The 23,859-nt window shown below is 53.6% G+C and overlaps 1 protein-coding gene across 4 annotated transcripts in view; it reads right to left on the bottom strand.

Annotated features, from left to right (window-relative positions):
• PHLDB1 (pleckstrin homology-like domain, family B, member 1) overlaps positions 1–23,859 on the bottom strand; it is a 53,853-nt gene that overhangs the window by 6,947 nt on the left and 23,047 nt on the right. For 2 of the 4 annotated variants that reach the window (XM_011964895.1, XM_011964894.1), the window contains 14 exons: positions 21,086–21,358; positions 20,511–20,651; positions 20,268–20,405; positions 17,010–17,165; positions 13,589–13,699; positions 13,337–13,426; positions 10,221–10,361; positions 8,687–8,827; positions 8,440–8,542; positions 6,963–7,257; positions 6,788–6,878; positions 4,163–4,309; positions 2,082–2,198; positions 1,728–1,830 (listed from right to left, as the gene is read on the bottom strand). In XM_011964895.1, coding sequence (XP_011820285.1) covers positions 1,728–1,830; positions 2,082–2,198; positions 4,163–4,309; positions 6,788–6,878; positions 6,963–7,257; positions 8,440–8,542; positions 8,687–8,827; positions 10,221–10,361; positions 13,337–13,426; positions 13,589–13,699; positions 17,010–17,165; positions 20,268–20,405; positions 20,511–20,651; positions 21,086–21,358 — 2,047 coding nt within the window. Of the gene's footprint in view, positions 1–1,727; positions 1,831–2,081; positions 2,199–4,162; positions 4,310–6,787; positions 6,879–6,962; positions 7,258–8,439; positions 8,543–8,686; positions 8,828–10,220; positions 10,362–13,336; positions 13,427–13,588; positions 13,700–17,009; positions 17,166–17,507; positions 17,637–20,267; positions 20,406–20,510; positions 20,652–21,085; positions 21,359–23,859 lie in introns of all 4 variants that reach the window. The other 2 variants (XM_011964893.1, XM_011964896.1) reach the window with 2 other exon arrangements.

Raw genomic sequence — 23,859 nt, 5'->3', positions numbered from 1 at the left:
CTCCTGCCTCCTCAAAACACCCAGGACCCAGGCTGGTCAGGGAAGGCTTCTTAGAGGAGCCAGCAGGTGATCAGGGACCAGGTTAGGGGGGAAATGGGCACTCCAGACCTGAGCATCTCTGGCACCAAACTCTGCAGCCCTTTCCCCTCTTCTGAGCTCCTAGCAGGATTGCTCTTCCCAGCTCTGTGGCTGGGTGAGGCTGTGTGACTGGCAGACAGCCCCACCTATGAATTGTGGACAAAAATGATGTGTGTCACTTCCCAGCTGAGACATTTAATACCAAGGCCAGGCTCACTTAAGCCTCTCTTTCCCTATGCCACTGTGGCCAGAAATGTTCCCAAAAGGCATGCTGAAGTAAAGACAACACTGATGCAGGGCAGAGCCCCCATCAACTCACGATGTGCAGTCCACATGTATCGGGCATAAGGAAACCTAGTACTTGTAAGTCACTAGGATTTTCCTTTTTAATATTTCTTTTTTTTTTTTTTTTGAGATGGCGTCTTGCTCTATCACCAGGCTAGAGTGCAGTGGCATGATCTCAGCTCACTGCAACCTCTACCTCCCGGGTTTAAGTGATTCTCCTGCCTCAGCCTCCTGAGTAGCTGGGACTACAGGCATGTGCCACCATGCTCAGCTAATTTTTGTATTTTTAGTAGAGACGGGGTTTCACCATGTTGGCCAGGATGGTCTCGATCTCTTGAGCATGTGATCTGCCCACTTCGGCCTCTCAAAAGTGCGGGGATTACAGGCATAAGCCACCATGCCCGGCCTTTTAATTAATTTTTTTGAGACAGAGTCTCACTCTGTTGTCCAGGCTGGAGTGCAGTGGTGCAATCTCGGCTCACTGCAACCTCTGTCTCTTGGCTTCAAGCAATTCTCGTGCTCAGCCTCCTGAGTAGCTGGGACTACAGGCGCATGCCACCATGCCCAGCTAATTTTTGTACTTTTAGTAGAGACAAGGTTTCACCATTTTGCCCAGGCTGGTCTCAATCTCCTAGCTTCAAGCTATTTGCCCGCCTTGGTCTCCCAAAATGCTGGGATCACAGGTGTGAGCCACTGCACCTGTACAGCCACTGGGATTTTATGACTTCTTGTTACTGCGGCATACCTTACCTTCTCCTGACTAGGGTATAACACAGCATCCCACGCTCCAAGTGGGAAAAGTACAAAGGGAGTTCCAGGGATGGGAAACTAGGCTAGAGGCTCGAACGGAGAGAGCTGACGGCGCAAGAGGGTCTAGTCGGCCTGTTCCTGGGCTATCTTGAGCACTCCTTGGCACTGTTCAACTGCTTGTCTTGGAGTCTTTGATGGAATCTGTCCAAGGGGGAGTTCCCAGCCCAACTCCGACCATAAGACCCCATGCTCCTGCAGAGCCTGGATGTCTCCTATCAGCATACCCATTGTGCATTGTTATAATTCTTGTCTGCTTCCCCGACTATAAGCTCCATGAGAGAGCTGTGGCCATCTTACTTATCACCAGAGCCTAGAACAGTGCCTGGAACTTATTAGATGCTTAGTAACATTGCTGAATGAAGCAATGAATGAATGAACACTAAATGGAGGTGAACCAGGTACATTGTGTACATTTCAGGGAAGGAGGGCAAGGCCCAGTCCAAGCCTCTGGTCCCCTACTTGGAAGCTTGGCCTCCTTCTAGAAGGCCAGCCATCCTGGGTAACAGAGCCCAGGGGTCCTGGCTGGCCCCCGGGACGGCCTTGTTGGAACTCACCCACATAATAGGAAAGGGTGCGCTTGAGCCGGTCGAAGACAAACCAGCGCTTCTTCCATGATTTAATCTTGCCGCCCATCTTGACTAAGTAGCCACGGCAGACCTGGTGGGAAGCAGGAGTAAGGAAGGACCCAAATGTGCAGCCCTTAAGCCTTAAGTGTGTGCCATCGCCTGTGCCTGTATTCATGGGGGACTGTCCCCAACATCTCTTCAGGCCAGCACACCAGGTCCTGGGACAGAGATCTGGTTAGATAAGGGTAGAGACTGACGCCACTATTCCAACGACCCAGGAGGTGCCTCTCACCATGGGGTCCTCCCTCTCCCCAGCACCCCAGGGCCACACACGCCTTGTACCTTGCTGCTGAGCACCACGTGCAGGCAGGTATCAACACCATGGCCTGATGACTCAATATGTGTCTTCAGGTCAAAGTCCTCCTTCCGGATTGGCAGGTAGCGGGTCAGGGGTCGTGCCTGGGAGCAAGAGGGAGGGTCAGGAGAGTCTCCTCTCTTCCCTCATTATTTCCCTGTCCAGGCCCCTTGGCTTCACTTCTAAACCCCAACAGCCTGACATCACCCATCCCCAACCCATGGTGGTCACTCTGGCTCCATAGGACTTATGGCAAAAGTGGGGACCTACCATGCCTACGTTGACTCTATCTAGGGCCAGGCAAACTGCGAAGTCACTCTGTGCCTCAGTTTTCCCACCTATGACCAAGACACGGCATCTTTGTCTTGCCCTGTCCCTCCTTTCCCTCCTGAGCCAAACAGAATAAAGCAAGAGGCCAGATAAGAACATGCTCTGGGAAGAAAAGCCCAATAAGAAATCTAGTCTCTGACTTCCCATGGGACCTTGTTTGGGTCACATCCCTTCTCTGGGCCTCAGTTTCCTTCCATGTAAAACACGGGCTTTGAACTAGGTAATTACTAAGATTTACTCTACCTCTGATACTAACTAGAATTTTCAGTCAGCTGGAATATTTTTCTACTCTTCCTTTCCTAGAAGAACATTAAAATGGCCAGGAAACATCACACATTATTTAAAGAAAAAACAAAACACACAACCCCACAGATAGCTGATTCTACCCATCTCCCACACCAGACACCAGTGGCCACTGCTGCAATGCCTGAGCCCCAGGATAGGGGCTAGAAGAGAGACTCCCAGAGCAGTCACTGACTGAAGCAGGAAAAGGAAACCAGGCATTTTACAAATATTCCAACCACAGGGGTAAAATTCACAGAGCTTCATTTTTTTTGTTGTTGTTTGTTTTTTTTTCCTGAGACAGAATTTCACTCCGTCATCCAGGTTGGAGTGCAGTGGCACGATCTCAGCTCACTGCAACCTTCATCTCCTGGATTCAAGCAATTCTTATGCCTCAGCCATCAGAGTAAGCTGGGATTACAGGTGTGTGATACCATGTCCAGCTAATTTTTGTATTTTTTGTAGTGATGGGGTTTCGCCATGTTGGCCAGGCTGGTCTCTGAACTCCTGGCCTCAAGGGATCTGTGTACCTTGGCCTCCCAAAGTGCTGGGATTACAGGTGTGAGCCACTGTGCCCAGCCCCTTCTCATTATTTCCCAAACCCAATCCAGTTGACCTATCCCTTAGAATTTATTTTGTTGCATTGTAGGAAATGAGGGAGCTGTGATCACTGCTTGGGAAAGATTCCACGGGACTCCCAACCTGGGGAAGCCTACAGAGACCTAATCAGAAGGGACAGCCTATCTAAGTCCTACAGATTCTCATGGGGGGTTGTAGGAGTCAGGATTTGGGACCAGAGACATGGGCAGATTTCCCAGCCCAAACCAATTTCTCCTTCTGCTTTCAATTGTTCTGCTCAAGTCTCCTGTTTAAGGAGAAAGGGTAGGGCTGGCTTTTGGGCAAGGAGGGATTTCTGTCCCGAAGAGAAACTAGTACAGTTCTGTCTTGGAGACGTAAACCAAAAGTCAGAGTGAGGTCATCCACTGATGATGGGGACTGGAGATGAAAGGTCCTGTAGGGTGTGGGGCAGCACACCCTGAAGTTCCACATGCAGGAAGGGCAGCAGGGGAAGCAGAAGGGAAGGTGCAATGCAGGCTCATGAAGCAGATCTGAAGCCCTGGAGAGGCCAAGGGGAGCCACTCTGATTCTTGACTACCAGCTCCCATCTCTGGGACACCTATCCAGACCCTTTTCTCTGACCCTGGATGTCTGCAAGGTGGCCTGTCACATCCTTACAACCCACTACCCCAGCACACACACACACATTTGAACAGTCCTGGTAGGTCTATGTTTTGGGGTCAATGAGTCCCAGGTAGAATTCTGCTTGTGTTAAGCCAACAGCAATCTTTTCTGGAGTAGAACAGGTCTTACAGCCCAACACAGAAACCCTGGGGTCTCCCCACTTCTCTACAGCCCTCACCGTCAAGCCAACCACTGTGCTCCACCGCCCATTCACCTGGGAAAATTGTTTCTCCCGCATCTTGACCTCCTTCTCCACCAGCTGCTGCCTCCGGGCACTCTCACTCTGTAGCCTCCGTTCTACCTGCTCACGCCTCCGCCGCTCCTCCTCCAGGGCCTGCCGCCGCAGCTCCATCTCCCGCTCCTGCCCCCAAAGCCAAGGGGTCAGCACCTATGGCCATCCTCTTCCCCCCACTGGCCCTCGTCACACCTGTGCAGGGCTGCAGGAGGCATCCACCTCAGGGTAGTCTGGCATGAGGAGGCATCATCTTCAAAGCCCACCCTCTCCAAGAGCCCTGGCTGGTTAAAGAGAAATGCTTTAAGCATGACTGTCCTGACTTCAAACCCTGGCCCTGCTACCACTATGGGCTCTGTGATCCTGATAAAATCATTTAAACTTTGTTTGTTTTTTTGTTTTGTTTTGTTTTGTTTTTGAGACGGAGTCTTGCTCTGTCACCCAGGCTGGAGTGCAGTGGCCGGATCTCAGCTCACTGCAAGCTCCGCCTCCCGGGTTCAGGCCATTCTCCTGCCTCAGCCTCCCCAGTAGCTGGGACTACAGGCGCCAGCCACCTCGCCCGGCTACTTTTTTTGTATTTTTTTTAGTAGAGACGGGGTTTCACCGTGTTAGCCAGGATGGTCTCGATCTCCCGACCTCGTGATCCGCCCGTCTCGGCCTCCCAAAGTGCTGGGATTACAGGCTTGAGCCACCGCGCCCGGCCTGTTTGTTTTTTTTGTTGGAGACTGAGTCTTACTCTGTCACCCAGGCTGGAGTGCAATGGCATGATCTCGGCTCACTGCAACCTCTGCCTCCCAGGTTCAAGTGATTCTCCTGCCTCAGCCTCCCAAGTAGCTGGGATTACAGGCACCTGCCACCACGCCCGGCTAACTTTTTTGTATTTTTAGTAGACAGAGTTTCACCAGGTTGGCCAGGCTAGTCTCAAACTCCTGACCTCAGGTGATCCGCCTGCCTTGGCCTCCCAAAGTGCTGGAATTACAGGCGTGAGCCACCGCACCCAGACATTTAAACTTTTTAAGCCTCAATTGCCTCATTTGTGAAATGAAGTTAAGAATACTCATTCAGCCAGGCGCGGTGGCTCACGCCTGTAATCCCAGCACTTTTGGAGGCCAACGTGGGCGGATCACGAGGTCAGGAGATTGAGACCATTCTGGCTAACACGGTGAAACCCCGTCTCTACTAAAAATGCAAAAAATTAGCTGGGCGTGGCGGCGGGCGCCTGTAGTCCCAGCTACTTGGGAGGCTGAGGCAGGAGAATGGCGTGAACCCGGGTGGCGGAGCTTGCAGTGAGCCGAGATCGCGCCACTGCACTCCAGCCTGGGCACTGAGCGAGACTCCGTCTCAAAAAAAAAAGAAAAAAAAAAAAAAGAATACCCATTCCTGGAATTATAGTGAAAATGAAATTAGATCATGTATATAAATGCCCATTACTGATTCCAGTAGGAAAGCACTCGAAAAATAAATGGGGCTCTGACAATTGTATCTGAATTCTCGGAACATGGGTTATCTAGATAACTTTTTTTGACAGCTAATATATAGTCCTTTCCCAATCACTAACTGAAGGCCTTTTGAAACTCCAAATTAGAAACATCTGCTATCGAACTTCAAACTTTATGGGCACAAAGTGACTACAGACTAAGGTCAGAACTGAACTTATAAAAGCCACTATAAAAGGATTTTAGAAGTCATTAAAACAAATAATTAAATACAGAGCATGTCAGTGATGCTTTATATGTCTTAATTACTAATAAAGACCTCCTATACCATTAACTCCCATTTACTATTTCTTCCCAGCTCAAAACTCAGCAGAATCTCCTTTCCCCACATTTGCCAGGAGATGCTTACACATTTGCCATACTTAGACATAAATAAGATAGGAGGCATTCTTTTCTGGCTGGTCCTCCATTCAAACTGTCAGTATCTGTTTTTTATTAAATCCCTCAAACTGCTGACCTTACTCTCTGTGTCCCACTCACATCTCAAACATGCACAGTGCCTCGAATGGTGGACACAGAACAGCTTCTGCAGATCCTTTATTTATTCTCCTTCCTAGGCACACATTTCATCAGCCGGCCTATGCCCAGGATAAACCACGGGTCCCTCTTTGCTGAATCCCAGCTCCATGTCCATGTGAAGGAGCTGTCAGCCCTCTCTGCTCCCAAGGCTCCCCAGCCAACACCTCTACTCTGACTTGGACATCTGCCTCCTCCTCTGGTCTATACTTCACCCACAGTTCCTGCCTTTCCTAACCAGTCCCAAGAGGAATGGCCTGCCATGCAGGTAGACAGGAATCAAAATTCCTGTAGTTGCCAAAAAGTCTACAGAAGTAAACATGCAAAAACTGGAAGTTTCCATACAAGAAATTATTGGTTGGAGAATGGTTACTGTGCTGCCTTCTCTGTTCCTAAGAGCCATGAAGTTGTAATCTCACCAAGGTTCCCTAAACCCGTTTGAGGAATACAACCTTTTAAAACATTTTCTACCCCAAGGGAATGTGGCAAGGCTAATATGGCTGGAAGGGCTTGAGGTGGAGCACAGGCCCTTGACAGGCAACAGGCAGCTCTGTGCCCCATCGCCTTCTGCCTCCCTGATCCAGGTCAGACTCACCCTCGACTCCATGAGCCGGTTCTTCTCTGCATGAGCCTCTTTCAGCATCTTCTCCATCTCCTCGATCTTCCCCATGTCCAGACCACTCGCACTGGGGAGAGAAGGGGAAGAGGAGGTGCATCAAGGAGCTGAGGCGGTGGCTGAAGGAGGCTGTGGGCCCAGGCGTGGGGGGTACCTGGACATGTTGTCAGGGGAGCAGGCCGAGTTGCCCCCAGTGGAGATGCTGGTCTCCATGCTGTCAGAGCTCTCCAGACTCAGTGTATCGTAGGCGTGCTCACCCTCCTCCCCACGCTCCCGCCCCGCAGGCAGGTGGTGTAGGATAGAGTGGTGCATGAGAGTGGGGAAGCCCGAGGGGCCCGCTGGGAAGGGGGCTGCCCCGTGCAGGGCATCCCACTGGCACTGTGCCTCAGCTGCCGCTTTCTGCTTCAGCTCAGCCAGTCGCCGCCGTTGCTCTTCAATCACCTGTTGTCCTGCAGGAGAGACAGATGGGAGTCACAGTGGGCTCCCCACCCAGCTAAGGAGCAGGCCAGTGGCAGCACCACACACAGAAGGAGGGGCAAGCAGGGAGAGGTTAACACAGAGCAGCCCCCTCTCCCCGCAGCTTCCCTAAGGCCCCTGCAGCTCCAGGCCTGGCTGCTCTGCCAATGCTTCAGTCGCCTGCACAACCGGCCACAGATGCAGAGTCTGGTCAGTGCTCTTTCGCATCCTGAGTCCACATAGGACACCAAACCTACCCAAATAGTGCCCGGACAGCATGACAGCCAGCTGGCTCCAGCTCACAACCAAGGCCTAAGTAGGTCTAGGCAGGATGCATGCACCCACCCTGCCTGCTGGAGAAGGAAGAAAGAAGAGATGGCGGAAACCCCATGAGCACCCAGAATGCCAATGCAGACCCCCCTGCGATGCAGAAGCAAAAGCAACAAACGCGGGAAAGAAGGCAGGGGAGACACGGTAGAGCACAGCTGAGGGCAGAAGAGAGGCCAGCTGGAGGGGTGAGGCCAGCAGACACCCCAACCCAGCTCAGCCTGGGACCCTGCCTGCAGGCAGTGGGGACCTGGGCAGGACACATCATGCTGATGCCAGGGCAGGGGCTGCCTGGCCAAAGCAATGCCCTCTGTGACCAACGTTCTACCTGCTGGGTCGTCGGTTGGGAGGGGCTCGGCGGGAAGCGACTCGACTGGCGTGGGGGACCCCGGGCAGAGGGTACGGTAGAGACACAGAGCGGGTAAGAGGAGAGAGAGGCACAGACATGGGCTTTCAAAACAACCAAATTGCACACAAGCAACAAGGACTCCTGGGTCCCCAGAGCCAATATCTCAGGCAACCATTTCTAGAAGTAATCAAATCCATCCCCTGCCTCCAGAGAGGGCAATGTCTAACCCGACTCAGGTCAACAAGCAGTTCCCTTATTGGCTAGGCTCTCTAGGAAAGATGTCACAGTCCCCTAGGCCCTTAGTCTCCGGCCCTGAAGGCTTTAGATAAATATCCAGGAAGCTCTTCTTTAGGTACCCACTCCTCTAAATCCTTTCTGCTCTGGCCTAGATCCCAATGAAAGGAAAAACATCCTGTGAAAGGTATGAACATAGAGGAAGCATGGCAACTATCCAGGGTCCCCTCAGAAGAGCAGGTGGGCTGGCGGGGCAGTCACTCACCCTTCTGTTGCAGAGCTAGCTGGCGCTTGGTCTCGATGTCCTGCAGCGTGGCTGCCAGGTTGCGAGGAAGGCTGCCCGTGCCATTCTGGGTGAGTAGAGCGCTCTGCAGAGGAATGGAGAGTTTGGACCTGGGCTCAGAAGGCCCTCACCCCCATTCCCAAGGCTTTTATGGGTGGTCTTGGCCTCTCCCCAGCATGGCAGTCTCCATCCCCTGCCACATGTGCAGCCCCACCCACTGTCCTCAGACCTTTGGGGAGGGGCTACGCCCCAGGGTAGCCACGCTGAGCTGGGAGGAGGAGGAGGAAGAGCCAGAGGAGGAGGGGAGGGGGCCGCTGCGGGTCCGGGGAAGGGGGCTAGTGGCCTCGCCATCCATCTTGGAGCGGTAAACCTGGAAAGAAAAGATAGTGCCCAGTGACTTCTGGCTCCCCCATTGGCCACCTCCCCCATGTCACCTAGTCTGGCTGTGATCTGACGTATTACTCTGGCACTAGGCCTCAGGCCTTCTGGTTCTGACAGCAAGCCTCCTGAGCCAGCCCAATGGCCAGATGCTATTGGCAGCTGCCAATTCTCCTTTCCATGCTGTTCCTCCCTGGGCCAATCCCTAGCCCAACCCTGGGTCTAAGAAAAGACCTGTAAACAGACCCATGCAAGGATTTAATGTCAGTCAGGCAGGGTTGTGCAGGAGACCAACTAGAAACTGGGTTCCCTCTGGTCCTAGCTCGGTCACACACCTCCCTACTCTGGGCCTTGGCTTCCTTCTCTGCAAAAGAAGAGGGTAGGACTAGACTAAATAATGGCCAAGCTCCCCTACAGCACTAGCATGTGGTAAATATGGCCCTTAGCGTCACAAACCCTGACTTGGCATAAGCTCTGCTACTTCTTAGCTGTGTGGCCTTGGAAAGATTACTTATCTTCTCCATGCTCCAGTGTTTCACCTATAAAATGAGTTAACTTCATCTACCTCAAAGGCCTATGGTGATGATTAAGAGAATCAAAACATGTTAAAGTCTCTAACCAGCTGGGTACACAGTAGAAGTCTTATATGATCAAACTCCTCCCCAAGGAAACATGAAATTTTAGCTGAGGTCACAGTCTTACAGATGCAGTGCCTTCACTCAACGGATGATCTTAAATGGTCAATGTCAGGCACTGCAGCAGGTCAGTGGAGGAAACCTAAGGAGAAGACTAGCCCAGCTCCCTTTCCCACCCCATGGTCAGTTGCTTGCTGCAGGTTCAGGTAGGCCCACGCCCTCCATGGCAACTCTGAGGAGGCTTGGGCTCTCACTTCAGAGTCTTTGCCCCTTGTTTTCTGCTTCCAAGTGTCACTGCTGGAGAAACCAGGAGAACAAGCAGAGAAACCAGGAGAACAGCAGTTCTCCCAGGACACACTAGTTCCAGTTGCCACAGGCCCAAGAGCCTGTCAGGCCCCCAGACTGGGTGAGAAGCTCTGGGTGTTGGGAGCTGCCAAGCATAGGCCAGACCCACAGCCTAGCTCAGCACAGGGCACTGAACAGATCCCAACCTGACCACAGCTCCAGAATCCCCTTCCACCAGACACTCAATCAGACAGTTTTAGACTATGGAGGCTGGCCCTCTGGTTGCCCAAATGCTAGGATAGCTGCCCAAGGAGTGACTTTCTCAGGGCCCAGAGGTGCCCTCATTGCCCTGACTGGGCTGACACCTCCACTCAAGGTGGTACTGTGTGGCTGATGGATTGGCAGGAGGTATCAGAGTGGACAGGTGCAAAGGCTGGGGAGGATGGGCAGTGAAGGAGGGGTTACCTGCAGCTGACGGGAAGCTTTGGCGGGCAGAGGCGGGGGAGAAGAGTGAGGGGAGGCTGCAGTGGGGCCAGTCCCCAGCCCGGCCATCAGCTCCTGGTACCACTGCTCTAAGTCTACAGCAGGGAGCAGCAGCTTCTCCATCTGAAGGTGGGAATGGGGAGGGGAAAAGGGGACAGGAGGGGAAGGATGGAGAGGAAAGGCCAGGAAATAAAGGGAAAGGAAAAGGCAGGAGAAGGGAGAAAGAAGAAAGAAGAGGAAGAAGGAGGGGAAAGGTTAAAGGAAGGCCATATCAGGGAAATGGACAGGAAGGTGAAGGAAGAAGGGGAGGAAGGAAGGGAGAAAGGAGAGCATCAAGAAAAAGAAGAGAAAAACAGTGAGACAACAGTTGCCCTGAATGTACTAAGGGCAAAGAGAAACAGTCAGGGTACAACTTCCAGACCACAGACATGTGCTACACCAGCCATGAAACCAGCCACCAGACAGAGCCTGCAGGCACTGGGCACTCCCCTTGGGCTGGCCCAGAGCCAGGAGGCCAGGTGAGCAGGAGCAAAACACACACGGAGCACACCAGTCCTGGGTGGGGGTAGCAAGAACTCACAGACCACCAACCTTGGGTGAAGGCGTGATGGAAGCAAACGAGGAGGAGGGCAGCATGGGAGGAAGGCAGGTGGTGGGAACCAGGTCCCGGGAGGCGGAGGCCCAGGGAGAAAGGCCTGGCACAGGGGCTGGGGGCATGGGCGAGGTGTCCCGCATCACCTTTAGCTGCTCAAGCATCACGTACTTGGGGCAAGGCCAGATGCAGGAGGGAATATAAGAGGTTAATGGAGCTAGAATACATAAGATGGCCCTACCCACAGGGGAAGAGAGGGAAAGGACAGGAAGTACAGAGCCTGCAGCCTAGGAAAACCAGAGTCCTCTCAACTCGATGCCCTCATCCTAGAGCAGAAGGCCTGCCCCTTCCCAGGCCACAGGAGCTGAAGAAAGCTCCCAAGGCCCCAGGGAAGAAAAGAAACCACTCCCAACCTCCCCTTATACAGGCTGCCCTTCTCCCTCTCTGTCGAACACAGATCCTTCTGTCCCCCCAGCTCCACCCAGGCCCAAGGGGGAATCTAGGCCATCCATAAAGAGGTCCTTGGGCATTGGTGGGCACCCTCAGTGGCTGGTACCTCACTGTCAGGCAGGGGCTGGGCGAGCACACTGAGGGGGGTGGCAGAAGCATAGGGGTCCAAGCGGGAACACAGCTGGAAAACTTCTGCCAGGGTCACATATTCCTGGGGTGCCCAGTGGAAGGGGTAGGGGTGGGCAAAGAAAGGGGTTAACAGGGTTCAACAAGGTGCCCAACACCCCAAACTCCATGCAGGCCACAGGGCCATCACTCCAGGTCAATACAAACTCCAAGGCAGGGGTAGGGTGCCTGCTATGCCCATAGATGGCTGCAAGGAGTGACAGAGACCAGAAAAGGGCAGCAGAACCAACAGTCTGAAGGCTCCTCCTGCCCCTCCACTCTTGGAGCCACCTTGGCATCCAGTCCTGCCCCAAGCAGACCCTGAAGGCCCATACCTGAATTCACCCTGGGCTGGGGACAGGCAAAAAAGCCCACAGAAGGCCTTCTAAGAGTACACTGAGGATCAGAACCCAGCTCCCAGAGAACCCCCATCCCCAACAACCTGGCAGTCCCCAGTGGAGCACACACATGCAGCATTGGGCACCAGTCACACCATTCCCCAGGGTCCCCTCACACCCCATCAGCCCGGGCAGGAGCTAGAAACAGGTGGGGAAAGGTAGAGACATCACCAGGGCCTGAGCAAGATGGGCTGTGAGAAAGAGGCCTTAGCAAGGAACAGCTAAAAGCCTAGCAGAAAAATGGGCCTACTGCCCAAGGTGAGTCCTTGGAAAGATGCCAACACATTCAACTGTGGGTTGGCAGAACAGGGACTGTCGTATTCATCACCTGTCCTTAGAAACTGAGCTTATCTGGGTGCTGGGAGCATGGTAGACTTCCACAATGCATGCTGAATCAAAGCGCAGGATCATAAGCCTGCCCTACCCAAGGCCCACCCAGGCCTAGCTCTAGAACCAGGTTGTCCTCTGGGGTCATGGAAAAGAAAAATGAGCCAGAGGGTCCAGCATGTTGTGAGAACTGATGAATGGCAAGCAGAATATAGGCAAATTAATATGCAATTCAATGGGTTGCCCAGGCACTCCATGGAATGGCGGCATGGCACACTCACACACTCTCCCAAACTCTGGCCAGCCAAGAAACTATCACCACATGCCCTTCAGCTAAGCCCTGGGAGGAGCTGTAGGCAGGGGCTCAGCGGGCAGGCAGGCAGGCAGTGGGCAAAGCAGAGCACGCAGTTAGCTGTGATTACCTCTTGTGCTTTGGGGCAGAGAAGAGTGGAAGCAGGTGGGGTTAAAGAGACAGAGGAGGCCCCAGCCTGAGAAGACCCTGGGAAAAGGCCCAGAGCCTTAGTCCCCAGCCCCATCTCTGAGGACTCGGAGATGAGCAGCTCCGCCTACAGAAAGGGGACATGGTGAGGGGCTGCATCCCTCACACTTGGCCCAGTTCCCCACCCCAGGCCTAAATTATTTGTGTAGTGAGGCAGGGAGGGAGGGAACGAAGTTGGTAAACCAGATATGTTCTATTTGGAACTCACACACCAGACATACAGACTTGGGAAGAACCACTTAAGGGGCCTCAATATCCTCTTCTGAGACAAACGCCTAACTCAGGACTGAAGCCCAGGAGCCCCAGGATCAGCACTCCTATATCCACATGCTCCCCTTCAAGGTGAGTCCATCCAGCCCAGCCCCTACTAAGCCTCTGAGCTGTCTACCCACCCAACCCAGGCCCCTGAGTCCCCCTACATATATTCAGCCACCAAAAACAGGGAAATCAGTGGGCTCCTGGGAACTCCAAAGGCAACTAAACAGAGGCAGCTGGTGGCCATGGAAGATCAAATCCCAGAGCTTGGGGCCATTCCTCCTCAAATCTCTCCCATTCAGGGAGATGCCCCCATACAACCTCAGCCACTGGGGTGAAAGTGCTGTGTGTTACTCAGAGCCTCCCAGGACACCCCCTGGGCCTGAAGCTGGGGCTAACCCAATCATGATACCTCTTTGAGGGTCGATGTAGTCTTCGGGAAAGGCCTGCCCCCCGTGAGTGAGTGGTATCTCCTTTCCAGCACAGTCAGTTTCTCCTTCTCCTGCAAGCCCAGAATGGCAGAGAGTCAAAGAGGAGTGGGAGCCAGGAGATTGTGTGACAGAAGCCCTGTGCTCCACCCCAGCACGTTTGCACCCCAGCCCTTCTGCACTCCCCTCCCATTTACCCTACTCAAAATCCCCCAGCCCAACCTGAGGGACCCTACCTTTTGCAGCAGCTGTAAGGAGGCATTCTTGTCCCGGGCCAGGCGTTCTGACTCTTGCACGGCCTGAGCCCGGATCTGCCCAGCCTGACTGTCCAGGACGGCCAGGCGCTCCTAAAGGAGATGGGGTGGTTGATCAGGCCCTGGGGAGACAGGGCTGAGCTCAAGGTGAGAACTAGCTGGCTCTCCTGCCCAGAGACTCAAGGCTCAGGTGAAGGGGATCAACCAGCTCTTCTGCTTGGCCTCAACTCACCCTAAGAAAACACAGGCTGCCATGTGGGCTCCTTCCCTCAGGCCTTCCTCCCTCCCTAGACCAACGACCCCTGTGCCATTAGGCACACCACTCAGATCCTCTAACCTCCCTTCCCTTACCCCACAACCAATGGGTCCCAAAGCCTAGAGACACTCCATCTGCCTCATTCTCCCTGTCCCAACCCCACTTGCCACCACTCAAATCCAGGCTCTCTGCTTCCCTGGTCTGGACCTTCTCACCAGCCTCTGCTTCCACTCTCTCAACTTCCTGATTCACTCCACACTGTCACAAATGTCTTCCTAAGATGACTTTGAGGTTTGTTTGCTTATCTGAATTTTCTAATCTTTCTAAAAAGAAAAATTACTTTCTAAAAAGGAATATTACTTGAATAATTTTTTAAAAATCCACAAATAAGGTCAGATCATGCCTCTCCTCAAAATCTTTCAGTGGCTCCTCATTACACACAGAATAAAGCACAGACTCCTTACCAGGCATTCGGGGCTCCCAAACCCTTTGCAGCTCCCCTCCCTCCTACCGCCTCCATGTCCTCTCAGCTCAGTCACACTGTACACTCAGCTGTGTAGCTGTAAACTCTCAGGCCTTTCTTATGTCACTTCCTTAGGCCAGAAGAGCTGTCCCAATCTTCTCTACCTATCAAGAGCTTACTTATCATCTAAGATTAGACCAAATGCTACCTCCTCTCCAAAGCCTCCCTTGATTGCCACTCAATTTCTTTGCTCCTTCCTCTGTGCTCACATTCTTCTGTATCACCATCTGCCTCTATTATTGTTATTTGTGAATATATCTGTTACCACTACCACCACCCTGCCCCAAACATAAGATCCACATTGTCTTCTCTGTCTTTATACCCTCAATAGGGCTCTTAGAACAGTACCTGGCTCAACAATCATGTGCTAAAAGGAAATGAAAATAAGGGGGAAGGATGAGGGATAGGAAAAATGGGCTGGGTTAATCCCAGGAGGGCTTCTTGAAGAAGGCAGCCTTAAACCACCACCCTTAGGAGCAAATCATGGGAAAGGAAGAGTTAAAGAAGGATGATGTCCTAAATCTGGGGTCAGTCCAAAAGAAGACCAAAGTAGGCTGGTCGGGTGTGGTGGCTCACGCCTGTCATCTTAGCACTTTGGGAGGCTGAGGAGGCTGGATCACCTGAGGTTAGGAGTTTGAGACCAGCCTGGCCAACATGGTGAAATCCCATCTCTACCAAAAATACAAAAATTAGCCAGGTGTGGTGGGGGGCACCTGTAATCCTGGCTACTTGAGAGGCTGAGGCAGGAGAATCGCTTGAACCTGGGAGGTGGAGGTTGCAGTAAGCTGAGATCATACCATTGCACTCTGGCCTGGGTGACAACAGCGAGACTCTGTCTCAAAATCAACAACAACAACAAAGTAGGCTAGGCAGTAATCCTCACTGCAAGAGCCGCCATCTACTAAGAACCCATTAGCAGCCAGGAACTCTGCTAAATGTTTTGCATTTGTTATGTCATTTAATAAGCTCCCTTATGAGGCAGCTGCATTTATATCCATTTTATAGGTGAGAACACCAACATATTTAGAAGCTAAGATCTCTTAGCCAGCTAAGTGGTAGAGCAAGGACTAGAATCATCTATTGAACTCCCAGGCCAGTACTCTGAGCCACTCTGAATCAGAGTGGAAAGGGCAGGGGAGCACAGGGCACCAGGGTAGACAGAGCCTAGGGTGGGACACTAGGGTCTGAGAATGAAAGCTGGATAAGGTTCCTAAGGAGAAGCATGGGGAAGAATGTGATACCCCAGGTCCCAGGGGTTGAGCTCCGGTTTCCCAGGAGCCAGAGTGGGTGTGGGAAGAGGAATCCACTACTGCCAAGCCCTCCCAAACTTCCTGGAGCTTATACTCACCAGAATCCCAAAGGGATGAGATTAGCTGATCTACAGCTCCCTACCTCCAGGAAGAAGGAGGAAGAGGCTAGAGAAGTGCCCACCCCTACCCTCAGTGCAGTACAGTAGAAGGAACATGGGATTTGGGCCAACAGGCCTGCGTTCCAATTCTGACTCTGAAGCTTATATTATGGGAGGCTTTGGGCAAAATGTGTAGCTTCTCCTACTCCTAGTTTCCTTGTCTATAAAATGGGGATAATAGCACTTCTCTTGTGATACCATCCTAAGGACAGCATGAGGTAATCCAAGGAAGGCTCCCAGCAAGGTGCCTGACACACACTCATGTGCTTAGGTGTGTCAATTTTCTTCCTTCCATTCATCAGTCAGTGCATTTGTAAGACAGCAGCTCAGGGAGAGAAGCATGGGATCTGGACTCAAGGAAAGTCCAGCAGCTCCCCACTTACCACCAACCCCAGGCTAGCCAGCAAATCTTCTAAGTCGCCAATTTTAGACACCCCTCCCCAATCTCACCATGCTCACTTCCTCCACACTAACTCCAGTCAGGCATAATGTACATGCATGTGTGCATGTGCCTGGCCACAAGCTTCAGCCATAATGGTGGAAACTGCTTGAGCCATCCTCTCCAGTCCCTCTCTCACCTCTTCCCAACCCTTACTAACACATACCTCCTCCCAGCTTTACTCCCCACCCTCACACACAGGCACCTGCGCCACCATCCTGCGGTCTGGCTGAGATCAGGAGCAGACAGTCACAGTAGCTAGCGTGTCAGAGCCAACCAGGCCACAATACGCAATAACCCTTGTTTTACAGCTCGGCCAAGGCAGGACGGAGCCATGGCTGGAACCCAAATGAATGCCCTTTCTAGGGCCCCTAGCTGGCTCTAATATCCAGATCTCAAATCTTTCTGTGTGTCCCAGCACTTCCACCAGACAAGAGCTCTGCACGCACGGGGCAAACCTCTCCCTCCTTCATCTTTCACCTTCCTGACAGGCCAGTGCCAAGCTCTGAATAGGAGCAGAATCCACTTTCCACTGGAAGACCGAGGGGAGTCACAGCTTAATAATAATAGCTATTCTTCACCGAGTGCTTACTACAATCACATCTTATTCTGTCTTTACATCTTGTTTAATTCTCATAACAACCTGTTATAATTCTCATTTTACAGACGAGGAAACCCAGGCACAACAGGGGAAGTTAACTTTTGTGAAGTCATTGGGATTCAAACCCAGGTCACAGGCCTCCAACAGCACGCAGCAGGGAACGGGGTGGGGCACACCTTCCTCTTGGTGATGCTGCGGAGCAGCTCAGCCTTGCTCCGGAGCAGCCCCTGACCGGCCAGCTCACGCTCCTCCTCCACGCGGCTCTCCCGCTCCAACTGCTGGAACTCCAAGTCCTCAAAGAGCTTTGTCTCAGTCTCCAGGGCCTCTGCCTCCTTCAACGACAGTGACAAAGGGGGTTGGGTGGTGCTTGCAATGCCACTCTGCACCTGGAAGGCCAGGCCACAGGGGCATGCGTTGTATGGGGCTGGACCCGGGGAAATTGGGTAGGAAACCTGCCTTCACCCAGCTCCCGCTGTACTTGGCCTTGCCCTTTCGCGGGCATCATGGCCTGGAGCGCTGACCCCCCAACCTTCCCGGTTCCCTCCAAGCCACAGCACCGACCCTGGTGTCCGGCAGGTACTGCAGGGGCCAGGTGGTCCCGTCCCACCGCTCTCCTCTCTTCCTTCTGGGGCGTGGCCCGCGGGGGCCGGGGGACGGGGGGCGGTGGAACTGACCCTTCTCAGCTGCTCCTGTAACTGTTCCCGCACTGACTCGGGGCAGTTATCGAGCTGCGTCTGGAGCTCGGCGTAGAGCGCCTGGCGGGCCTCCAGGTGCCTCCGTCCCGCGGCCAGCTCCGCCCTCTCCTGGTCGGCGGGAGGGCAAGGGAGAGGGCGGGGCACAGGGGAGAAACAGAACACACACTCCTCAACTCCGGCCCGGCAGCGGCGGGAGGGGAGCGCGGGAGGGAGGCCAGGGCGGGACAGAATGGGGGTCGGCAATGGGGGTTGAGAGAAGAAAAAAGGCTGGAATCAAAGAGGAGAATAACCAGGTGAGGAGAAGAAAAGAGTAGAAAGGGAAAGTGAGGAGGGAAAGAGGTGAAGAGGCAGAGGGCCCGAGGCCAGCAGCTGGAGGGTAACACAGCAGTCAGAGGTGCAGGGGGTGGGGTAACACAGGCAGAGGTGTGGGGGCAGGGCACAGATTTTGGTCTCCTGGGGTCCCTTAAACTGAAATTGTTGGGTAGGTCCTGAGAAAAGGCCCTCTGTTTTCTCTCCAAACCAGTCAAGGCTGGTTCCGCATCACAGAATCGGAGCCTCCAGTTCTCATCCCTCCCCTTCTACCACAGCCCAGAGACCAAAATTTAACCCAGGGTAAAAAGTGATGGTGAAGGTTAAATCCAGGGTTGGGCGTGAATCAGGAGCTGAGGATGTTAAAGCAGTGTGGCAGAGGGGACCCCAGCCCAACACCCTTGGCCTCCCTCCCCTCCTACCCAGGGTCAGGGTGGGGTGTTGGCCCTGCAGGCTGAACTTCAGGGATAAGGGTTGCAATTAGTTCCGGCCGTTGTCATGGTAGTAAGAGTCCCAGGAGTGGGTACAGAGGGGGTGGACTGTTCTGTCTGGGGTGAGATGACACCTCTGAGGGCGGGAAGGGGGATGAGGGGAGGGTTTGGTGAGTCACCCCTCAAAGGACAGGCAGAGGAGAAACTGTGATTACTGATTCCAAAGTCAGAGTGGAGCCATGGGCTGGGGGCAGGGGAGGGAAGCCGAGTGAACCCTCCACACCACTGCCATCACTACCACCATCACCACCACCACCGTCACTACCACAGCCTCAAATAACTTCTTTCTTCCCCACAGAGAAAGTGAAATCCAGGCCTCCAAAACACTCCAGGTCAGCGGGAAACGAGATTAGGCAGGTTCCTTCTGAAATGCTGAGCTTTATCCCTGGGAGTGAGGCCCTGTGCTGAACCCAGTCACTCCCACCCCTCTACCCAACTCATCTACCCATCCCCAGAGAGGAGGACCTGATCAGGCCAGTTGCTGAGGTTTAGGTGCTTCCTCAGCCTTGGACTCAGGCTGTAAAATACCCTGTGTTATAGGTGGCTCGGGGTGAGGGCAAGAGTAGGGGCTACCCATTACCAACCTCTGATGGGTATCTGAATTTAGGAAGCCCCAGGGGAAAGCTAGGAAGGGTAGCCACTGTGTTGGCAGAGAAGTCCTGTTCAAGCCCTCCAGGACCATGCCCACAACTGGGCCTCCTTGCTCCTTGGCTCCAGAAGGCAGGCAAGGGAATAGGTGGAAGACAGCCTGGTCTGCTGTACAGGAAGCTGCCAGGAAGTTTCCTTGAGTTATCTCATGCTGTCCTCAGACAGTAGCCTAAGACAGCAGCCTAGGCTTTCCAATGGGAAGAACTTCAGTCTGAGCAGCTCCACAGCCAAGCATTTCCCCCACCCTTATACCCCTCCTGCCAATGCCCCCTTGAGTAAAGTTGAGCTACCAGTCCTCCTGCCAATTCCTTTCATATCAAAACTCTGGGGTCCCACACCAAGAAAAGAAGGAGGCAGCATTAGAGGGGAGAGGCCAGGGGCACGGAGGCACCCATTGAGTTAGTGCAAAAGCGGGCATGGCTCAGCCCTACCTGGGTGGCACTGGCAGTTAGGGGCATGCGGAAAGCCCAGGTCAGTGATTAGAAGGGGCGTTAGTGTAGGCCTAGTTGGCAAGCATGAAGTTAATTTGGCACAGAATTTGGGAGTGTGGTTTTGGGGGCCAGAGCCAAAGCTCCAAAAAAAACAAAAAAAAACCCAACGGGTCAAAGAATTTTTAAGATCCTCAAAATTGAGGGCAAGAGGAAGAAACTCAAAAAATCCAGAAGGAAAATTAAATTATTGGAAAAATACTGTCAGATCCAGAAATAGATGACCCCTCTCCACTTCAGAGCTTTTGGCACGGTGTTGGCCATCCGGGAGTGGCCCCTGCAGGCTGGCACGAAATCTGAAAGGGGCAGGGGCAGGAGCTAAGGTCACCTGGGACAGGAGGCTGCAGATCCTGAAGGCTCAAGGGAAGCAGAGGCCCGAGGGTCATCTCCCAAAGATCACAATGTAAGCACTTGTGGCATGCTTGCAGGGAGATGTTCTCCAGATGGTGGGACCCAAACTTGAATCACTCCCCAGTGTCAGTCCCTCGGGCTGTGCTCACTGCCCAAGAAGGGGCTTTGGCACTTCCTAGAAGGGCCTTAAAGGGCCTAGGATGGCAGGCACCCAGAGGTAGCACACAGACCCAAACAGAGGAGACCCCAGACACCAGCCCAGCCCCTGGCAGTGCCCTCCAAGCTGGTACCTTCCACAGAGGAGGACAAGTCACCCTGTCCCTGGAAGGCCACAGAGACCACTTGTACTGCAGAATGGATGATGAGGTGAGGGGTGCAGGGCCCCAGAGAAGACGTTTCTCCTCTCCCAGGCCACTGGTACCCAGCACTAAGCCGGGCCAGGTGTGGGTTACCTTGTCCCTCTCCTTCTGGATGCCTGTCTCCAAGGCCACCAGCTTCTCCTGCAGTTGATCCACTGCCTTCTGCTCCTTCTGCAGCAGTGCCCGCTCTGCCTCCCTCTCTCCCTGCAGCAGTGCTCGCTCCATTTCGGCCTGGGGGCAGACACCAGGGTCCCCATCAAAGCAGATGACTGTGGCCCCTCTCTGGGGCCTTCAGTTGGCCTAGGGAAGAGTATAGCTAGGGCCTTCATGGCTCACCTCTCGGGCTGACTCCTGCAGCTGCTGCTCTAGCTCCTTCACACGGACCTTGAGCTGCTCCACGCGCCCCAGCACCTGAGCCCGCTCCTCTTCCAGGGCTAGCACCTCTCCCTGGAGCTTGGTGCTAGGTGTGTCTTCATGCTGGAGGGGAGGGAAGCTATCAACTGAGGAAGCCTAGAGCCTTTTGGAGTCAGACCAAGAAAATGGATCACCTGTTCCTCCACGCACTTGCTGAGGAATAGCTGGACTGAGACAGGAGGCTAATTCCCTGCCCCCCCACCCCTACCTTTGAGGGGAGCAATAAGGGCTCTGCTGAAGATAATAAAGATTTACCACTGAGTGCCAGGCCTGGGTGGAGCCCCATGGAAAGGCAGGTCATAAAGCATATTTATAGCTTGGGAAGCTCATCAACACCTCCCTTCTCTTCCTTGTCTCATTTCTGCACCTCTGCTCTCGAATCTCTTCCCAAACTTGATCCTTCTCCTCACTGGACCTTGGCATTCAATATACTAGCCTCTTCTGCCCCCAGCAGGTCCAACCTCAGCCTCTTTGTCTTGCCTACCCCTCCATCTCACCTCCTGCTGGGTGCTCTCAGTGCTGCTGCACTCCTCCTTGAGATTTTCCTCATCTGAGCGCTCCATACTCTCCCACAGGCGTTGGGTGGCAATTCCAGGCTCCTCGCTGCTCCGCCCAGAGGCCCCTGCAAGGCCTCGTGAGGGCCTCCGGCCTGCCAGTGCCAATGCTACGGTGGCCTCCCCAATGCTGGGGAGCTCCCCGGCCTCAGATCCCCCATCAGCCCGGCTGTATTCGGCACACAGGTTCAGGATGGTCTCCAGGCGCTGGCGTTCCTGGGGAGGATGGACAGAGCAGGACATGAAGGGGAGGAAGCTGAGCCCTGGTGGGGATAGCGCCAGGTTCAGTATCCTGTCAGGAGGGAGAGCAAGGTGGCTAGGTCATCAGTGTCAAGTCAGGAGATGCCTGACTCCAAGACCTGGGGGAGGCAGAGGGAAATAGGGTGCCCCAGAAGTGGGCAGGAAGAACCAGGCTGTTGTGCCACCTGTCCACATGGCACAACAGCCTGGTTCTTCCTGCCCACTTCTGGGGCAGCCCCTTCTGTCTTCCTGTTCCTTTCTTTTTTCAATCTACCCCAGGACAGGGCTTCCTCATGGACACAAAGGAACACACCAAACACATACGGAAACATACTGTTAAGTAGACTACAGACCACAATGAGACACAGATAAACTCGGGTGCTCGTCCTAACGCAGGTACACACAGAACTACAGACATGAGGACACACACTGACACACCAGCATTGATGCACAGGCACACCAGGACACAATATGTGCCCTGGACTTGCATTAATAAGCAGGTACAAAGACACCAGCCCTGACATGCACAAATGCACACTAATGCACACTCACAGATAAACACAGTCTAGCATACAGACAGGTGGGCACGTATGCAGACAGACAGGGCTGGAAAACAGACCCACAAGCCCACAGGGACCAGACACCCAACCACAGACACACATGGAGAAGAGGTAAACCAAGGACATGGCCCTCTGTCCCCACCTCACCTCCAAGTTACCTTCAGGCAGCCCTTGGCTGTTTATCAGCAGGATGGGCTGCTACCAGTCCTTGAATGCCCAGGCCCATGAGTGAGTACTCCCATGGCCCTACCACTTCATCCACCCCTCTCCACATACACACCCACCCAGATACAGTCACCTCTCAGGGGCCTAGGAAGTAAAGGAGGGATGATACAATCGCATTCCTGGTCTTTGTCGCCTTCTCCTGCAGGCCTATCTATAGGCCTGAAGCCTGGCTTGTGAGGCTCCCATGGCTCTCTAGGGTCCCTAGATCTCCTCAAGTGTCTCTCACCACTTACAGTTTGGCCATGAACCCAAACCGCAGGAAGTGGAGAGAAGGCTGGAGAGGCATTCTCATACACTTACCCAGCTTCCCTCCTGTTGCTTGCCCAGTTCCATGGCAAAAAAAAAAAAAAAAGGAACAGAGCCTCGGCACCTGGGAGGCTGGGCCAGTGCCTCCGCCCCTGCCCCAGGACCCAGATAAGCAGCCTGGTTGCGGTGGGAGGGGCAGGGCGGGCAGCCTCCAAGACTTAAAGTGGCAGGTGAGGCAGGTCAGGACTAGTGGTAAGATGTGTGCTTATGTGTGGGAATAGGGTTGGGGAGACTGATGGAATTGGGGAAGACTGTGCCTGCCACTCTGCCTGTGCCAGGCTTACTGCCCCTTCTCCAGGATGAGACCCCAGCTTAGAATGGCCATGCATTCCCATCTAGACCAATGCAAAAACAGTGAAGAGAAGATGCAGCAGGCCGGGCGCGGTGGCTCAAGCCTGTAATCCCAGCACTTTGGGAGGCCGAGACGGGCGGATCACGAGGTCAGGAGATCGAGACCATCCTGGCCAACACGGTGAAACCCCGTCTCTACTAAAAAAATACAAAAAGACTAGCCAGGCGTGGTGGCGGGCGCCTGTAGTCCCAGCTACTCAGGAGGCTGAGGCAGGAGAATGGTGTAAACCCGGGAGGCGGAGCTTGCAGTGAGCTGAGATCTGGCCACTGCACTCCAGCCTGGGTGACAGAGCGAGACTCCGTCTCAAAAAAAAAAAAAAAAAAAAGAGAAGATGCAGCAAAGGAAAAGACGGAATCTGCCTCATCTCACCCCCATCCAACACAAACACACAATCCTATACCCTCATCCAAAACTGTCCCAACCTCTTCCAAAAGCATCTCCAGATGCTTCAGTTCTGGTTCTCATCAGTTCTGATTCTCCTCCTCAAACCAGTCCCAGGGTTCCTGCTCACCTCCCAAAGAACCCTGTTCTGCTTGCAAGGACAGAGGGCAGAATCCATTCTTCTGTACATGGGCTCGACTGTGTACACACCAGCCAGAGCCCCTTAAGCTCCCTGAGTTATCTGGGGAATCCTGGCCCCGACCCAGCTCAGATGCCATCTCCAGGACAGCTGCCTAGAGCCACACCCGGCCCCTGCACACACCCACACGCATGCACACGGACACACACAGTCACAATTACAGAGGCTGGCTAACGGTCAGGCCAGGGTTGCCTATCCTGCTCTGTCCTTCTTCCCTGCCACCCACACTCCTAGATGATACTGCCTGGGCCAGGGTGAGCAGCTCCCACCCACTTGTAGACGCCAAAGAGAAGCAAAAAAGGACAAGGTACTTTTCTAAAAAAAAGTCTTAGAGTCAGGAGACTTGGGTTCCAATTCCAGCTCTGCCAGAACTTGCTGTGTGACCTTGGACAAAGCCATTCCCCTCTCTGAGCTTCAGCCTACTCAACCTACTTCAACTTGCTTCTCAAACTGG

This window comes from Mandrillus leucophaeus, unplaced genomic scaffold (assembly GCF_000951045.1).
Source record: "Mandrillus leucophaeus isolate KB7577 unplaced genomic scaffold, Mleu.le_1.0 Scaffold71, whole genome shotgun sequence".
Lineage (NCBI taxonomy): Eukaryota > Metazoa > Chordata > Mammalia > Primates > Cercopithecidae > Mandrillus > Mandrillus leucophaeus.
This window is presented reverse-complemented; position numbering and strand designations above follow the sequence as displayed.